At 49.2% G+C, this 16,898-nt stretch overlaps 3 protein-coding genes across 6 annotated transcripts in view; 2 read left to right on the forward strand and 1 right to left on the reverse strand.

The window, feature by feature from the left end:
* PRPF39 (pre-mRNA processing factor 39) lies at positions 1-11,882 on the forward strand. Of its 4 annotated transcripts, none has more exons than XM_014936796.1 (13): positions 1-359; positions 629-754; positions 1,396-1,514; positions 2,295-2,462; positions 3,786-3,951; positions 4,619-4,726; positions 5,726-5,890; positions 6,209-6,335; positions 6,429-6,697; positions 7,286-7,470; positions 8,999-9,073; positions 9,631-9,751; positions 11,125-11,882. In XM_014936796.1, exons 1-13 carry the CDS (start codon positions 30-32, stop codon positions 11,173-11,175), a joined length of 2,010 nt encoding a protein of 669 aa, XP_014792282.1. In that variant the 5' UTR covers positions 1-29; the 3' UTR covers positions 11,176-11,882. The 4 variants fall into 4 exon arrangements, with proteins under 4 accessions (XP_014792282.1, XP_014792283.1, XP_014792284.1 ...); XM_014936797.1 differs by having other exon boundaries at positions 94-359; positions 629-1,268; XM_014936798.1 differs by lacking the exon at positions 1-359 and adding an exon at positions 1,106-1,268.
* A 477-nt stretch (positions 11,883-12,359) lies between these two features.
* FKBP3 (FK506 binding protein 3) lies at positions 12,360-16,731 on the reverse strand (the record flags this gene model as incomplete). The annotated part of the gene is made up of 7 exons (XM_014936760.1): positions 12,360-12,609; positions 13,284-13,381; positions 13,564-13,631; positions 15,216-15,351; positions 16,215-16,322; positions 16,418-16,519; positions 16,615-16,731. Coding segments are annotated over 7 exons (684 nt in total), but the record flags the coding sequence as incomplete, so codon positions are not given.
* A 65-nt stretch (positions 16,732-16,796) lies between these two features.
* The window catches only part of FANCM (Fanconi anemia complementation group M), a 114,733-nt gene continuing 114,631 nt past the window's right edge, over positions 16,797-16,898 (forward strand). The window contains exon 1 of the mRNA XM_014936762.1: positions 16,797-16,816. Coding sequence (XP_014792248.1) covers positions 16,797-16,816 — 20 coding nt within the window. The remainder of the gene's footprint in view (positions 16,817-16,898) is intronic.

The following is a 16,898-nucleotide window of genomic DNA, read 5'->3' on the forward strand; positions in this document are numbered from 1 at the left end:
AGTAGCACGGAGCAGCAGTAGCCTGAGCCATGGAGAACGCAGAAGGTACGGAGGAGGAGAAGCCCACTGTGGGCAACGACAGCACGGACAATGGCGCTGAAACCACAACGGAAGAACAGCACATGGACTTCAGCACAGAAATTATGAGTGTGACGGAGATGGAGCAGTCACCCGATAGTTCCCCTGACTTGAATGAAGAGAACACGCAGGAGAGTGAAATTCCCAACATTGAAAGTTTACAGACAACAGATATTGAGGCTGGCTTCCCTCCGGATTTTGACAAGTTCTGGAAAGTAGTAGAGGACAATCCCCAGGATTTCACAGGATGGGTTTATCTGCTACAGTATGTAGAGCAGGAGGTTAGTATGCGCCCCCCCTTCCCTCTGCCTTCCAGAAATAGAGAAAACCAAAACAAGTTGTGGATATTCCAGTGCCAAATCTAGGCCTGTACATCGAGCTTTCCTAGACACTGTTGTAAGACAGTTGTCCTTGCCAGTGTTGTCAGCAGAGACCTCAAAATAAAACCAGTGGTTTCTAAGACGATGTTAAAACAGTAATTGTTCTTAAAATAATGTGAAGCTTTATTTTAAGGGAAGGATTCATTGCCTGTATTGTGTGTTGCTCGCAGAACCACCTACCAGCTGCCAGGAAGGCCTTTGACAGGTTCTTCACGCACTACCCGTATTGCTATGGGTACTGGAAGAAGTACGCGGACCTGGAGAAGCGCCACGACAACGTGAAGCAGTCTGACGAGGTACGTAGGGAGCTGGGCGCAGCCCTCGCCGCGGCTCCTCTCGGCCAAACAATGACTAACCTCCCGCCAGTCATTTGGCTGCCAGTACCTGCCATGTATGGCCAGGTTTGTAGGGATTTTGTTTGCACTTGTCACGTCTGTGGCATTTGTAGCTAATGTTTTTTCTCTTTGTTGGCAGGTGCGTTAAACCTCTACAGTTTGTCAAGCTTTGCAGTGCAAGCCTCTGTATTACACTGCAGCTTAACAAGTAGGGCAGGGCTTTTCTCTCACTTCCGTTTGTTACTCATTTTCAAAGCAATAATAGTTGGTTTGCTGGTCACAATTGCTACATCTTATTGCATTTTTGGTCAGACGCTGTCAATGATGCTCTAATGGGTCTGTGCCCTATGGTCTGTACCCCAAAGCCTGCCCACACAACCTGGTCAGAATGCAGGGACCGCTGCGCTTTGAAGATCAAGACTCTGCACGTGGAGATCAGAACATTGCCATGTTCTATCCAACCTCCACCCAAATGGTAATGGTAGATTATTTAAACAAAATTCCAGTAATTAGTATTTCTAAGGTTCACCGGATAACACAGTGTTGCCTCTCTCTTAGGACGCCGTTAAGTATTTGAAGTACAGTTGATGTTCTCTTCATAGGTTTATCGCAGAGGGCTTCAGGCAATTCCTCTTAGTGTTGATCTTTGGATACATTATATAAACTTCTTAAAGGAGACCTTGGACCCTGCCGATCCTGAAACTAACAGTACTATTCGAGGGTAAGTTGCAGTGAGAGGAGGAGCCCGTGCGTAGAGTCTCACAGCAGCAGGATCACATTCCTGCCTTAGAGCTGAGGGGTGAGCTGATGACAGCCCACGCTCACTTTAAGGGCTTTTAAGAGACAGTGGAGCCAAATTCCATAAGAAGGGGATGGCAAGGCAGTGTGGTACAAGGGTCAAAAGCTGTGACAGGAACTTCAGACTAGACGCTAGGAAATAGTGCAGCACTGGAACGGGTTCCCTGTAGAATTTTTGGAATTTATTTCCTTGGAGGTTTTCAGGGTATGGCTGGAACATGGTCTGACCTCGCCTGTTGCTGGCAGTGCTCCTGGTTAGAGCCACAGGTGGGACTGAAGTTTGACCCAAAATCTTAATTGAACTTTAACTGCAGCAGCTTCCAGCTGCACGACTGATGTGTGGCTTTTGTGTCTTAAACTGTAAAGTAATGGATTTAGAATCTTTACAAGAGATAAGAGGTAAAGATTGTGTGTTGTCCTGATATCTTGCATTGCTGCAAGGTGATTCTCTGTTACCTTTATTTATTCTGTTGTGGTAGTGCTGGAGGAAACAATGTGAGTGTGAACTTTCAGAATTTCTAGATACCTTGTTACAGATATCTAGAAAATACTTCGAAGAACTTAAATAATGTTTAATGTTATTTAAATAAGTGTGGTTGTAAGTAAATGAGGATGCTCATAAGCTTTAAATAGGAGTCAGAACTTTTCTTCCTTGTTTTGTCACCACATCCAGAAACAACTGTAAAAGTCTTTAATTTTTCAGAGCCTATGAACACGCAGTGTTAGCTGCTGGGACAGATTTCCGTTCTGACAGACTATGGGAAATGTATATAAACTGGGAAAATGACCAGGGAAACCTAAGGGAAGTTACCTCCATCTATGACCGCATCCTTGGAATTCCAACACAACTCTACAGTCACCACTTCCAGAGGTAAAGAGAAAACACACATTTAGTTAATGCTGTCAGTTTCTTAAGCACATGCTGAACTACTTCTGTAAATGTGGAAATACTCAGAACAAGAGCTTGAGATAAGTACATAAAACTCAGTAACTATTTATTTATGTACTCATATGGTTTGACTGATTGTTTTAAGGTACTGATACACTTTTTAGGAATTTGGGTTCAGATAAATTCACAAATTCTGCTGTGGATTAAAGGAGGGCCTTGTAGTTGGGAGGAAGAAGAGAGGATGTCTTTGAAAAATCAGTATTAGCAGTTCTGAACTTCTGATTCCTCAAGCAGTACTCACTGCTTGTGTGGTGAGACACTGAATTGACTAAAGAGAAATGTTTGGTTGAGTTTTAGATAGTAGAATTAATGCAGAGAGGTTAAGAGGGCATGAGAAACTTTAATTACATTATGCACCAGTCTTCCCTGTAATTTCTGCAGGTCTTTTAGTTTTGGAAATAAGGTATGTTCCTCTAAAACTGCTCTTGTCCTTTGCCATCAATATTACATGGCGAGTGGTCTGTCTTTGCCACGGAAGTTTGTTGTCACTTCATTTCTCTGTGAAATGCAGAGCTTTTGAGTCTGATAGGTAGTGGAAGTCGCATTTTGTCTGTGTGCTGTCAGAAGGTGTGTTCCCAGCACTGCTCTAGATGGCTACAGTAATGCAGAACCCTGCTTGGATTTATTGTTGTGCTCTGCTTGTGCAGAGTATTGAAACACAAACCATCCAGTTCCCCTGACTGGGCACTGGTGAGGCCCAGCCTCAAGGGCTGTGTCCAGTTTTGGGCCCCTCACCACAAAAAAGACATTGAGGGGCTGGAATGGGTCCAGAGAAGGGCAACGGAGCTGGTGAGGGGTCTGGAGCACAAGTCTTGTGAGAAGAGGCTGAGGGAGCTGGGGGTGTTCAGCCTGGAGAAAAGGAGGCTGAGGGGAGACCTTCTCGCTCTCTCCAACTCCCTGAAAGGAGGGGGTAGTCGGGGGGGGGGTCAGTCTCTTCTCCCAAGGATGGGACAAGAGGAAACGGCCTCAAGTTGCCCCAGGGGAGGTTCAGTTTGGAGATAGGGAACAATTTTTCCACTGAAAGGGTTATTAAGCATTGGAAAAGGCTGCCCCAGGCTAGTGGTTGAGGCACCATCCCTGGAGGGATTTAAAAGACAAGTTGACGTAGTGCTTAGAGCCATGGGTCAGTGATGGTTTTTAGCAGAGTTAGGTTGATGGTTGGACTGGATGATCTTAAAGGTCCCTTCCAACCCAGACAATTCTGTGATTCTAAATTGGCGTTGCCTTGTTTGTGACTCCTGCCAGGTTCAAGGAGCACATACAGAACAACTTGCCTCGAGACCTCCTGACCACGGAGCAGTTTGTGCAGCTGCGCCGGGAGCTGGCGTCTGCCAATGGCCACAGCGGGGAGGACGCGCAACCCAGCGACGACCTGCCCTCTGGCACCGAGGACATTACTGACCCTGCCAAAGTACGTGCACGGGGGATGCGCCTCGGCACGTCCTGCTTTGCTCTGTGGCTGAAAGAGGAGTTTGTCTGTGGATAATGTAGTCTGTCTGTAGCTGAGGTGTTCCCCTTGTTCTCTGGTGCATCACTGTGCTTTGGCTGAGGTGGTAACTGCCCATGTCTAAGGGCATACCTCTCCAGTGATTCCACAGCTGTCAAAGAAATGCAGTTCAAAAGTGAAATAAGTGATGTACAGACTTTAGGAATGAATGTTAATTACTCTGGATGAACAGATTAAGAGCCATGGTCTAACAAGCTCTTCCCTCAGCAATGATCTCTGTGGGGTCCTGGCCTTCACAGGCTGATGGGAACTTGGGGCTGTCCAAGGGAATTGCTGACTGTGCAAATGGACACGTACTGAAACCATGCCTGACTTGGATCCAAACACATCTTTGATCTCAGTTGTCTTTAACATAGCACAGAACTGCAGACAGAAAAGCAGTTCAGGTGGGTTGCAGCAAGGGCTGAGGCACCATCAGGGCAGCATCCCCCCCCTTTCCCTTAGCTCTTCAGGGTAACATCTAATGCACCCGCGATACTTCGAATTTATAGATGCTGCTGTTGTCATAAAGTGCACTTACAAAGGTGTTACGGCGTCTACCTGTGTTACATTTTAAAAAATTCTGTTTTAGCTGGTCACTGAGATAGAAAACATGAGGCACAGGATCATTGAGATTCATCAAGAGATGTTTAACCACAACGAACATGAAGTCAGTAAGAGGTGGACCTTTGAAGAAGCGGTAAGTTTGGGGTTTCTGTGTAAAGCAGCACGTGTGAGAGCTCTGAACGTGAGACTGGGAGCCGGGCGTTCCGAGTGACACCTTACAGTGTCAACTGTCCTGAGCTTTGAACAAAGATCGAGCTTCTCTTCTCTACTGTTCTTCTTGTGAAAAGGCGACTTGTGGGGTTAACTCTGCCATCTGATGATTTAAAGATCTTTAAGTGGTGTTTGGAGAGATGGTGCATGGCTCACTGACCAGCCTTGAAATGCTTTGTCAGGTGGCACTGCCGTGTGTGCCTGAGGCATTGCAGGCTAACAAGGAGAGAAAGGTAGTTCTGATTGAAAAGGTAAAGCTGTCCTAAAAAGAGTGACATTTGTGCGATGAAGAGAGGAAAAGCAGAGGATGTCTGGAAGGATGCTTTGCTGCCTTTAGTCCAAAGCAACGTGTCCGTTTTCTGTGCTGAGCTCTGTCCTGCCCGGCTCCTCTGGCAGCCATGGGTACAGACCCAGTCCCTCTGTTCTGGGGGTAATCAGTTTAATGTAAATATTTAATAGGAGGTTCAGTTCAATACTCTGTCTTTCCTTGTCATGACTCTCAGCCAGATTTTAAATTTAATTTGTGGGGCGTGTGCTATTAGAGCAGTAAGTCCTGTGGTTGTGTGTGTGTGTGGCCAATCCCCGCTGTTGGCTGTGATGTGGTGGTTATGTCGTGAGCGCAGGTTTGCAAGGGATTAATTGCACAGGGTCCCTCCTCAGCTGCTGTAAACACTTGCACTCAAAAAGAGTTCTAGAAAAACAAAGTTTCTAGCCTAGAATATAATTGCCAGCAAAATCTCTTGACCAATACTTGGGTAGCCCCAGCAGAATGATCATTTAAATAGACATTGATGTGCCATCCCAAAGTCCTGTCGATTAACGGGCATTACTTGGATGGTGTGTGGCTGGGTTTGGGGTGTTTTTTTAAGGAACTCAGTGGCATGCTTGTTAATGACAAGTTGCCGTGCTGTGACTCTTGCAGATAAAGAGGCCTTACTTTCATGTCAAACCCCTGGAGAAAATTCAGCTGAAAAACTGGAAAGAGTACTTAGAATTTGAGATAGAGAATGGCACTCACGAGCGAGTCGTGGTCCTCTTTGAGAGATGTGTTATTTCATGTGCCCTCTATGAGGACTTCTGGATTAAGGTAAGGGAAGCCCTTCACCACCCACCTCCTGCCGACTGCACACCTTGATCTAGTGACTAACCTTTTGTACTCTTGTGGAACGTTGTTCATATATAACTATATCTGTTGCATTAGGAGATGGTCTGCTTGCAACCAGATTTGACTGCTGCATATGCCAACTTCGTTGCCTCTCTACGTCCTTCCTTACAGAAACTAGTCTAGTGGTTCAATAAAGGTGCTGAATGGGTTTAAAAAAAAAGAATTTTATCACTCTGGCATGTTTTTAAAGACAAATACAAGCTTTAAATTTTGCAATCTCTGCTCTGTTTTCAACTATAGTATGCCAAATACATGGAGAATCATAGTATTGAAGGCGTGAGGCACGTCTACAGCAGGGCTTGCACCATTCACCTCCCCAAGAAACCCATGGTTCACATGCTGTGGGCCGCCTTTGAGGAGCAGCAGGGTAAGAGCAACCTCAGCTTCTTCTGGGAGGGGTTCTGGTTTTGAGAGCCTGTTGGGTGTCTCGTGTCTTAAAGCCTCTTCACCGGTGTTTTAGGCAACATCGACGAAGCAAGAAGAATCTTGAAAACGTTTGAAGAGTGTATTCTAGGGCTAGCCATGATTCGCTTGCGGAGAGTCAGCTTAGAGCGCAGACACGGCAACATGGAAGAAGCCGAGCACCTGCTTGAAGATGCTGTTAGGAATGCCAAATCAATTAGCGAATCCTCGTTTTATGCCATCAAATTAGCCCGACACCTCTTCAAAGTGCAGAAAAATCTTCCAAAGGCAAGAAAAGTGCTGTCAGAAGCCATAGAAATTGACAAAGTATGTGTTCCCTCTTCCCTCTGTTGACAAAACATAACACTCTGGTAGTTTTCTCTCTTTCTGAACCGTTTTTTTTAAAATGATGGCAACGATGATGACAGGAATTGTCACTGGATGTAATGTTCCATTGCCACATGGAGACACCAGTCCCTCTAAACTGATGTTGCCTTGTTTCCTTGCAAATCTGGGGGTTTGCTTATATCTTTTTTCATCAGAAGCACAACGTGCTTCATACCTTTATTTTTTCCTTCTTAGAATCTTAAATATTACAGGCGCCTATCACATCTCAGGGTGAACAAAACTGATGGTGGAGGTGCTGCTTGTAGATCCTGTTGGATAATTGCGGAAATATTTAGCACTCTTGGGTTGCTGTTAGCAAGGGGGGGACATCTGGTTTTGTAGTGTTAGATCCCTGCTTGTGAAACAAACCGGGTCACCGATGACCAATGTAATAAAAATCTCTTAGTATTGGCTATTTTAGCCTATGTTGGTGCTGTCAGTGCTGTGGTGTGCCTCTGGCAGACACACCTTCAGTGTTAAAACACCACATGTGACAGAGGTACCGCTTCTAACGGCTCTTTTGCACAGGAGAACACGAAGCTGTATCTCAACCTGCTGGAGATGGAGTACAGCGGGGACCTCAGGCAGAACGAAGAGAACATCCTGAGCTGTTTCGATAAAGCCGTCAACGGCGCGTTGTCTATAAAAATGAGGATTACCTTTTCTCAGCGAAAAGTGGAATTCCTGGAAGACTTTGGTTCTGATGTAAACAAGTAAGATGTAATCTGTGCCACGGCCGAATCGGGGCCACCCAAAGGCTGCTTAGGGAAGGCGGGGGGAAGGAGGAGGTTGAAATTAATGGTTTGCTTCGTGCCAGCAGCTCGTTGATGAGGGATGGCTGCTTTTCTAAACCAAACCCCCACTTTTAAACTGGAATTTCTTTTCAGAAAATTAGCCCTTTTTTTTCTGAAATACCCAATGCCTCAGAGCGTAAAATTCTGCTGCCTGTGACTCCTCCCTGTAGTTTTCTCTTGTGGAGTCTCCTAAAACGGGACGTTCCTCAAAGGGGGGTGTTCTTCAAAGAGCAGGGGAAGTGTTGTGTGACACAAGTAGAACTGGATACTCTGTTGTAAAATTCTGCTGACTCCTCCCTGTAGTTTTCTCTTGTGGGGTCTCCTAAAACGGGACGTTCCTCAAAGGGGGGTGTTCTTCAAAGAGCAGGGGAAGTGTTGTGTGACACAAGTAGAACTGGATACTCTGTACCCTGAGAGCTGCTGCTTGAGGTGCCCAAAGGGGCAGTGATTGGGTTTATTTGTGTTTAGAAGCATTAAAGTGCTGTACACTTACATCAGATAAGTGCAGCTTCTTAATTAAATACTAGATATACTTTTTTTCTTTCCTCCCTCTGAAATCTCTCTTGTAAACCCAGTGCTTGTTCTCATTTACAATGTGCAGCCAACGAAGTGGGAGGGACTCAGCCTGTGTCAGTCTCTCTGCACTGTGTGTATTTAACAAGGGCATTTCTGCTGGCTCTGAAGGAGGCAGCCGGGTGCTGCGGGTTTGGGATCCCAGACAGACCAAACAAAACAAAGTTCCCAGTTCCCAAACAAAACTAGAGTACAGGAAAAGTACAAGAAACGGTTTTCACCAAGAGTAATATTGCCAGAAGCAGCAGTTTTTGGGTAAACCGTGGTACACAGCAGAGGAGATGATATTTAGCTGTTGGTGGGAATTGGAGTTGGGAAACAGAAGTGTCATCTCTCATCAGCAATGCCTGGCTGTACTTGATACAGAAATGATGGGACTCTTCTGGGCCACATTAAATATACCTCTGCTTCCCGTGGGCTTTGGGAGGAGGCTGTAGGTGACGCTTCAAAATTGTAATCATTTTGTCTAATGCCCATTTCCAGTATTTAAAGACCTGTTGATTCCCAGATACCAGCGCTGCTGAGGTGGTGCCAGCGCGCAGCTGCAGGGACACGGGGTGTCACAAGTGAGCTTTAGGAAACTCCTTTATAAAGACTCTTTTATAAAAGAACTGCATGAAGTGTGATACAAGCTGAGCAAGTTGGGAGTTTCTGAGCCAACAGAAAACTCTTCATCCCCCCCTCAAATGGAATTCTGTGGCTTTCCCATCTTCCTGGTGCAGCACTGCTGAAAATTGGATGATGGTGGAGTTTGGTGTAGAACATTTCTGTATTTGTAGGGTTTGAAGTAGACACTTTAAAGTGGTTGCTCGTGTGTTTAAAGTGTTGACAGGAGAACGGTGAGCAAAGCTTTGTGTGTGTTTGTCCCCCGCAGGCTCCTGGACGCCTACGATGAACATCAGGCCCTTCTGAAGGAGCAGGAATCCTTGAAAAGGAGGGCAGAGAACGGGTAGGGAGGGACTCACTGGGGCAGTGTGGGGCAGCTGAACGCGCTGCACCGGGCGAGAGCTGGGACAAAGCACTCTGGGAAGGCTTTAAAAATAGTTCAGAGAGCAATCGCAGAGACCTTTTTCCCTTTAGTCTGTGAATATTTATATAAACATTTTTCAGCTTCTTACTTGCAAGCTTTAAACCTGCTGCTTGCAAGAATCCACTTCAGTCTTAAAGTGGGTACTAACTAGGGCTTGTACTGCTGGCTTAAATATTTGGAAGCAGATTTATTGGAAGATAACTGTTTGAATTATGTTTCACAGAAAAGCTAAACAGTCCTAGTGAAAATAACTCAATCTCTAAGCAAAAATGTGCTTTTGCTGTCTCCGTTCAGGCAGCAGCGTGACTTAAACCCCAGCCTGTTGTTCTGGAGCCCAGTGTGCTCTGTTACCCTGTTTGGACAGGGAACCAAGCTCCAAAATATTGCTTACCCTTATCTGCTGTAACACTTCTCACACTAAGACACGCTCAGGCTTTGGTCTGAAATGCCACTTAAAGGAAACATTCACTTCCCAGATCAGAGGAGCCCGATGAAAAGAAGATGCTGACCGACGACCCGAGCCTGGCGTCAGCACAGATGATGGACGGGGACATGCAGGTCAATCAGGCCGCCTACAACTACAACGCCTGGTACCAGGTGGGTGCTGCTCTTGGGTTAATTCCTCCTGATTTTGTTGCTAACTCTTTGGCCTGCTCTGAAGGTGTGAAATACTCCTCTGAGGAGGGAGGTGGGCGGTTTGGTGGCTGGCTCTTCATGTGCAGGACACTGCTGGCTGAGGGGGGCAGAGCCGTGGTGTGCTGAGGTGTGTTCCCCAGGGGGCTCGCCTGGAGATGCCACTTCCCTGGGCCTTTGGGGAGTTACTCCCTCCAGCTGGGGGTTCCTTTCAGGGCTGCTCTTGCGGGGTGTTCCCTTCTGGCCCCTGGAGGTGCTCAGGGAGCCCACTAGGCTGGGAACAACGCCCCAGGTTTCCACACAGGGAGCTGTGGGGAGAGCAGATGGATAGAGTTGGAGAAGGGCTCAGTTGGGTGGGTGAGATGGTGGCTCCATGGCTGCTGCCTCTGCTCTGCATCTCACTGCTTGAGAACAGCCACAGAGCAGGGACCGGAGGGGATCTGGGGGTCAGGGACCCTCTCACCCCCCGCATTTTCGCACTTCCCGCACGTGTGTTTATTAAGAGATTAAAAACCACTCTGGGCAGCAGCAGCCCCTGCACAGAGCCCGGGTACAAACCCGACCCCACTTCCAGAAGGATGGGGAACTACTGGAGAGGGGACAGGAAAGGACCACAAAGATGCTGAGGGGCCTGGAGCATCTCTCTTACGAGGAGAGGCTGAGGGACTTGGGGCTGTTTAGTCTGGAGAAGAGAAGGCTGAGGGGGGATCTGATCAACACCTATAAATACCCAAAGGGTGGGTTCCAAGATGGGGCCAGGCTTTTTCCAGTGGTGCCCAGGGACAGGACAAGAGGAAATGGGCACAAACTTGAATGTAAGAAGTTCCATCTCAACATGAGGAGGAGCTTGTTTGCTGTGAGGGTGGCAGAGCCCTGGCAGAGGCTGCCCAGAGAGGTGGTGGAGTCTCCTTCTCTGGAGACATTCAAACCCCACCTGGACACGTTCCTGTGGGACCTGCTCTGGGTGGCCCTGCTCTGGCAGGGGGGTGGACTGGATGATCTCCAGAGGTCCCTTCCAACCCCATATCACTCTAATTCTGGCCTGGGACTGAGCCACACTTCAGCTTCTCCAGAGCAAAGGCGACTCCTGGCAGAGCCTTTGGGTGGTTGGAGCCGAGGGGCTCCTCGCTGTGCCCAGGCCAGGGCTGCGGGCAGGACCCAGACCCTGACACCCTGGAGGTGACGTGGGCACGGTGACACTGGCATGGCCACTGCTCAGAGCCATGGCCGTGGTGAAGGCAGCTGTGCCATCCTGGAAGGCGAGAGAGACAACAGCGTGTTACCGCTGGTCCTGCAGCCTGACTCACGTTCTCTGTTGTTTTTGGGTTGTTTTCCAGTACAATTACCAGAACGCCTGGAATTACGGACAGTATTATCATCCCACCTGATCCCCGGAGTGAGTGAAGTTCACTGTGCTGCCGTTTCAACAAAGATGGAATAATAAAAAAAAAATATATCTATTTTTCTAAATTAGGGCCGTGAAGGAACTGTTGTTAATACCTGCTTTTGGTTTTTTGCATGTGAAAGGAGCTGATGTTGACAGGGTCTGTGTGAGGCAAGACTTGTGTGCTGGTAACTGATAAATGGTATCTGTACAAATCTACTTTACCATAAATGCATTTTATTTTGGTTTATTTTTTTTTTTTAATTCCCTGCACTAATTTATGGAGAGATCTGAGGAATTTTTTCCAGCCCCGGGCCGATTCCATAGACTGAAATCAGTAAAGCTGTGGGGTTTGGGGCTTTTTTCCCCCCGAGCAGCGTGGGGGCCGGGGCTGTCCCTCCTGCTCCCCGCTCCAGCCGGGATGTCACCCTCTGTCACAATATCCCTCTCCCTGCCCCAGCCCGTGGCTCCCAGCCCGCTCGCTCTCCCTAGGACAGAAACTCGTCAGCGTGGAGGTGGCCTGTGGCTCCAGAGGCAAAGCCACCCTGCCTTCTTTTTTTTTTTAAAAAGCACAAACTGTGTTCGGGATGATTTTTGTATTTTAGAGATTTTTCATGTACACGGTGTGAGCAAGCCTTTTTTTTGTTTGTTTTTTTCATTTGGATCAAAGTGATCATTCCCATTTTTGTAATAAAAGCAAGGAATTCCATAGTTCTCTGACCTTTCTTGGAGTGCTGCAGTGACGCCCCTGCTTCCTCCAGAGGAGCTCTTGGGGCTGAGGAAGAGGAACGCCCGCGCGACGCTTCTGGAAGGGGGGCAGCACGCCTCACGCTTCTTAAAACACATTTAAAGGAGAAACCTAGTGCCTGGAGTATAAATGTGTTTTCCTCCTCCCCTCTCCTGCTATCTTAACTAGAGCTGTTGGGCGAGTGCTGTTGTGGAGCTCGGCAGCGACACGGGGTAGGGCTGGGGGGGAAACACTGCTGGGGCCTCCAGTATTGAAATAAACGATACTTTGACTTTTTACACTATTTCCAGTGGAAGCTCCCTCACTGCAGCGAGGGACGGTGACAGTCGTGGCCCGTCCAGCTGGGGCAGGTTCTCCTGTCACCACTTACTGGAGATGTATGCCATTTCTCCCCCAGAGTGAGAGGAAGCAGTTTCAAGTGGATGACATAGACAAAGAGGTGCAGTCACACGTACAAACTGTGGTTTCTTTAGTGGTGTGTTACTGTACAGCAGTCAGGGGCAGGGACAACACACTGGAGTTGGGTACAAGGCCACGGTTGTAACTATTTCCTGAAAGTTACAAGAGCAAAACTGCATTGTCAGAAGCTTTCGTGATGGGGAGGGGGTTCCCAGCAGCGAAGGAAACGCTTCATTTCATTCAATATCCACCAGCTCCACTTCAAAGAACAGCTTGGCGTTGGGCGGGATCCTGGTGGCACACGTTAAGGAAGCTTAAAAAAAAAAACCCCAACCTCGTGTTTGTGACACGGGTCAGCACTCAGCGAGGCACCACCTGTCCTGCTTCTCCTCTGGGGGCTTGGATTTCATCCCCCATTTAGCATGGAACCACAGCTGCTGCCCACCCCGAGCTGTCATCACACAGCCAGGCCCCAGATACTCTAATTAAAGATGCGTTCCTCGTTATCCCCATTGCTCTGGTGGTGAGTCCTGCCACAGCCTTGACTGCAGCTTTGGGCAGTCCCTGCTCTCCCCCCATACTGCAGAGGGAGGGTGAGCTAGAACAGGCCTTGAAATGATGGCAACATGGGGCTGGAGCAAGAGGGAGCAGCCGTGTGTCCCCCTCTTCCAGCTGTACCCCGGGCTTTACCCATTGTCACTGCCCTCCCGCACCCCCAGCCTGCTGCAGGAATAACCCCTGGAAGCAGCTGGAATAATAATAATAATTAAAAAAATAAACAGGCAGAAAATAAGAGTGACCTCCTGAACAGGGAACTGCACCCGGCTGTTGACTGCCCCGAGGTTTGTTGTACTGTTAACACTCAGCCTGCCGAGGGTCCCACATGAACACTCCCCCCATAAAGCACTTCATTCCACCCAGCGTTTTCCAGGCTCCTTAATGAGTAATTAGCAGCAGAAGGATACTTGGCATCGGGCTGCCCTTTCTTGCCGTACGCCCACTCGGGTTCGATCTCCAGTTGAGCCTTCTCTCCTTTGCTCATGGTCAGGAGAGCTTCATCCCACTGGAAAAACCAAAACGCCACGCTCAAAACACCGAAAAGAAGAGGGGAATTTACAGAACGCGAGGGTACTTTTACAGAGCTTGGGAGGGAATTTCACCTGAGAGAGATGCCAAGAAGGCTCCAGATGTCAATCCTTCCAACTCGCCTTCCTACCCCCACCAGAAAGACAAACAGCCACTTACCCCCCTGATGACTTTTCCTACTCCGACTTTGAAACTCAAAGGTTTGGCTGCTTTTTTCTTCTTTGAACCTGAAAGACAGGTTTTTTTTTGCGTGCGTTTGCTTTAACGTCGCACCGGCGCGTGTCGTGCTTCTGCCTAAAATAACTATTCAATCATGCTTTATATAAATATATGCTCTTACCACGTTATTTTTAGCCCACTATCGGATTTCTAGAGGAAAACTACACTAAAAACATTATTAAACGTTCAAATTGCACCAAGAGCTAAAATTGGAATCGTAGAATGGTTTGGGTTGGAAGGGACCTTAAAGATCATGGAGTTCCAACCCCCCTGCCCTGGGCAGGGACACCTCCCACCAGACCAGGTTGCTCAAAACCCCATCCAGCCTGGCCTTGATGGGCATCTTTCAGATACTGACCCAGAGAAGCTCAAAGCCTCCTTTCTGAATCACTAAAGTTGATGGTACAAGTCAGAAACATGTTAGTGAAGCAAAGAAAGCAATAGGGACCATACAACATCGTAAGACCATACAACAGGGACCGTACTAACAGTGAGTCCAGGCTCCATGGATAAGGGGAGCTCCTGGAGCAGGAACCATCTTTCCTCCCAAGCAGTTCCAGCCCCCATTAAATCCCTGCGTTTCCCGTTCCATCTGCACTGGAGAATGCCAGTATTTCACCTGCTTTTCCTTTGTGGAAATAAAACACCCCCAGGGCTGATGTTTTAAAGATCTGTTTTATTTCAGTGCCCATCCCAATGCTCGTGTGGGTGCCAGGGATCTCCCTCGGGGTGTGAGCAGCGGCCACGTTTGCTTTAACATCGCACCGGCGCGTGTCGTGCTTCTGCCTAAAATAACTATTCAATCATGCTTTATATAAATATATGCTCTTACCACGTTATTTTTAGCCCACTATCGGATTTCTAGAGGAAAACTACACTAAAAACATTATTAAACGTTCAAATTGCACCAAGAGCTAAAATTGGAATCGTAGAATGGTTTGGGTTGGAAGGGACCTTAAAGATCATGGAGTTCCAACCCCCTGCCCTGGGCAGAGACACCTCCCACCAGACCAGGTTGCTCCAAGCCCCCTCCAACCTGGCCTCGATAGGCATCTTTCAGATACTGACCCAGAGAAGCTCAAAGCCTCCTTTCTGAATCACTAAAGTTGATGGTACAAGTCAGAAACATGTTAGTGAAGCAAAGAAAGCAATAGGGACCATACAACATCGTAAGACCATACAACAGGGACCGTACTAACAGTGAGTCCAGGCTCCATGGATAAGGGGAGCTCCTGGAGCAGGAACCATCTTTCCTCCCAAGCAGTTCCAGCCCCCATTAAATCCCTGCGTTTCCCGTTCCATCTGCACTGGAGAATGCCAGTGGCCAGGCCTGGCAAGAGGCAGCGCTGTCACTCGACACCAGCCAGTCCCAAAAATACCTCTCTGCATTCCCCAATGGAAAGCCAGGCCCCAGGAGCAGACTGCAGGGACACCCCCTCAGCTCAGCACCCCCAGGGTAAAAGCGGTTTGTCAGGACGCCCACCACACACCCTGTCCAGAAGGGAGCACCTCCCCAGGCTGCTTAACGAGTCCAGCTAATTGCCTCTGCCTGCATTTGCGACAAAAGCCCAACGGTGTGTACGTGACCTTACTTGTTTGAATATTGGTATCGAAGACTGTCCCGTCCTGTAGTTTCCCTGTGTACCAGCAGTGAACAGTGTCCCCTTTCTTCGGGAAGTTGGTTTTATCACCCTTCTTTAGAATGGATTTTGTATACTTTGGCGGCCCCTAAGTTTATAAGAACAGGAGTCAGGACTGCTGCATTAACTAGCCTCAGACAAACCGCGTTCAAGACAGAACCACCAGTTAGTTCAAGGCATGGCGTGAGCGGATGCAGTGTCAGGGAGTGGCACGTTCGTGTGATATTGCAGGGCTGGAAGATCTGGGGGAAACACAGCAGCCCAGGAGCAGTTTTCAGCAAAGACCGAAGCTTTGGGAGGGAGGCACAGGGCCCATCGCTAATTACGTTGCAGAAGCTGCCTAAGCTTAAGGCATGGTACCAGACTTCTTGTGGTAACCAAGGTTTTGAAGAGCTGGATAATTTGGCTGGCCCACAATTACAGACTGGTGGAAGGGACCTCTGGAGATCATCTCCTCCAACCTCTGCCCAGAGCAGGGTCACCCACAGTAGGTCCCACAGGAACGTGTCCAGGTGGGGTTTGAATGTCTCCAGAGAAGGAGACTCCACCACCTCTCTGGGCAGCCTCTGCCAGGGCTCTGCCACCCTCACAGCAAACAAGCTCCTCCTCATGTTGAGATGGAACTTCTTACATTCAAGTTTGTGCCCATTTCCTCTTGTCCTGTCCCTGGGCACCACTGGAAAAAGCCTGGCCCCATCTTGGAACCCACCCTTTGGGTATTTATAGCTGTTGATCAGTTTCCCCCTCAGCCTTCTCTTCTCCAGACCACCTCCTTGGGCAGCCTCTGCCAGGGCTCTACCATGCTCAAAAGAAAGAGGTTTTTCCCCGTGTTGAGATGGGTTTTCCTCTGTTTCAGTTTGTGCCCGTTGCCCCTCGTCCTGTCACCGGCCCCCACTGAAACTCACCCACGGGATCGCCCCAACAATACGAGTTGGGGGTCCTGCCCCCCACCTCCTCCACGGCCTCCTCGGGCTTCGCCGCCTTCCCCTTGGCCTCCTCCGCCTTGGCGGGCTTCGCCTTCTCCGCCGCCTTCTCCGCGCCGTCCGTGCCCTTGAACCGCTGAGGGGAGGCCGAGAGGGGCAGCCATCAGCCACCGCCCCGACCCCCACGGCGTGTCCCCCCAGCCCCCACGTCCCCCCCTTCGGGCCCCTCACCTGCGTGTTGAAGAGCTGCGTGTAAGCGGCGATGAGCTGCTCCTTGTTGGCCGTCTTGGCCACGTTCTTCACCTGCCCCAGCAGCTTGTGCTCCGCCAGGAACTGCAAAGACACGCCGGTTGAGGGAAGGAGGGAGGGGGAAACGGGAACACGGAGGGGAAGGGAGACCCCACACACACCCCTAATCCCCCGCTTACCGCCTGGGCTGCGTGCTCCTGAAGGAATTTGATGATATCCTTCTTGGGCAGCGCCTCGCTCCGCAGCTCCTCAGCGCTCCAGGGCTGGAGGGACCGGAGACGGCGGACGCTGTCTCCGGTCCCTCCCCTCCGTCCATCGCGCCGGCTCCCGCGGGTGTTTCAAGCGGCGGCGCTGAGAGAAAATGGAGGACGCCGCGCCTCGGCGGGCGTTACCTCAGGGCGGGCGGGCGCGGCGGGGGGCGGGGGGGCCCTGAGGGGAGGGTGAGCGGCGGGGGGCAGCGGAC

Source organism: Calidris pugnax, unplaced genomic scaffold, assembly GCF_001431845.1.
Source record: "Calidris pugnax isolate Ruff unplaced genomic scaffold, ASM143184v1 scaffold10, whole genome shotgun sequence".
In the NCBI taxonomy this organism is placed as follows: Eukaryota; Metazoa; Chordata; class Aves; order Charadriiformes; family Scolopacidae; genus Calidris; species Calidris pugnax.

Bases quoted from the DNA above. Each gene is read 5' to 3' on its own strand.
- PRPF39 (XM_014936796.1), top strand. From the start codon at position 30: ATGGAGAACGCAGAAGGTACGGAGGAGGAGAAGCCCACTGTGGGCAAC. The intron at 1,515-2,294 runs GTAAGTTGCAGT...TTAATTTTTCAG, and splicing joins ACTAACAGTACTATTCGAGG to AGCCTATGAACACGCAGTGT. The intron at 9,074-9,630 runs GTAGGGAGGGAC...TTCACTTCCCAG, and splicing joins AAAAGGAGGGCAGAGAACGG to ATCAGAGGAGCCCGATGAAA.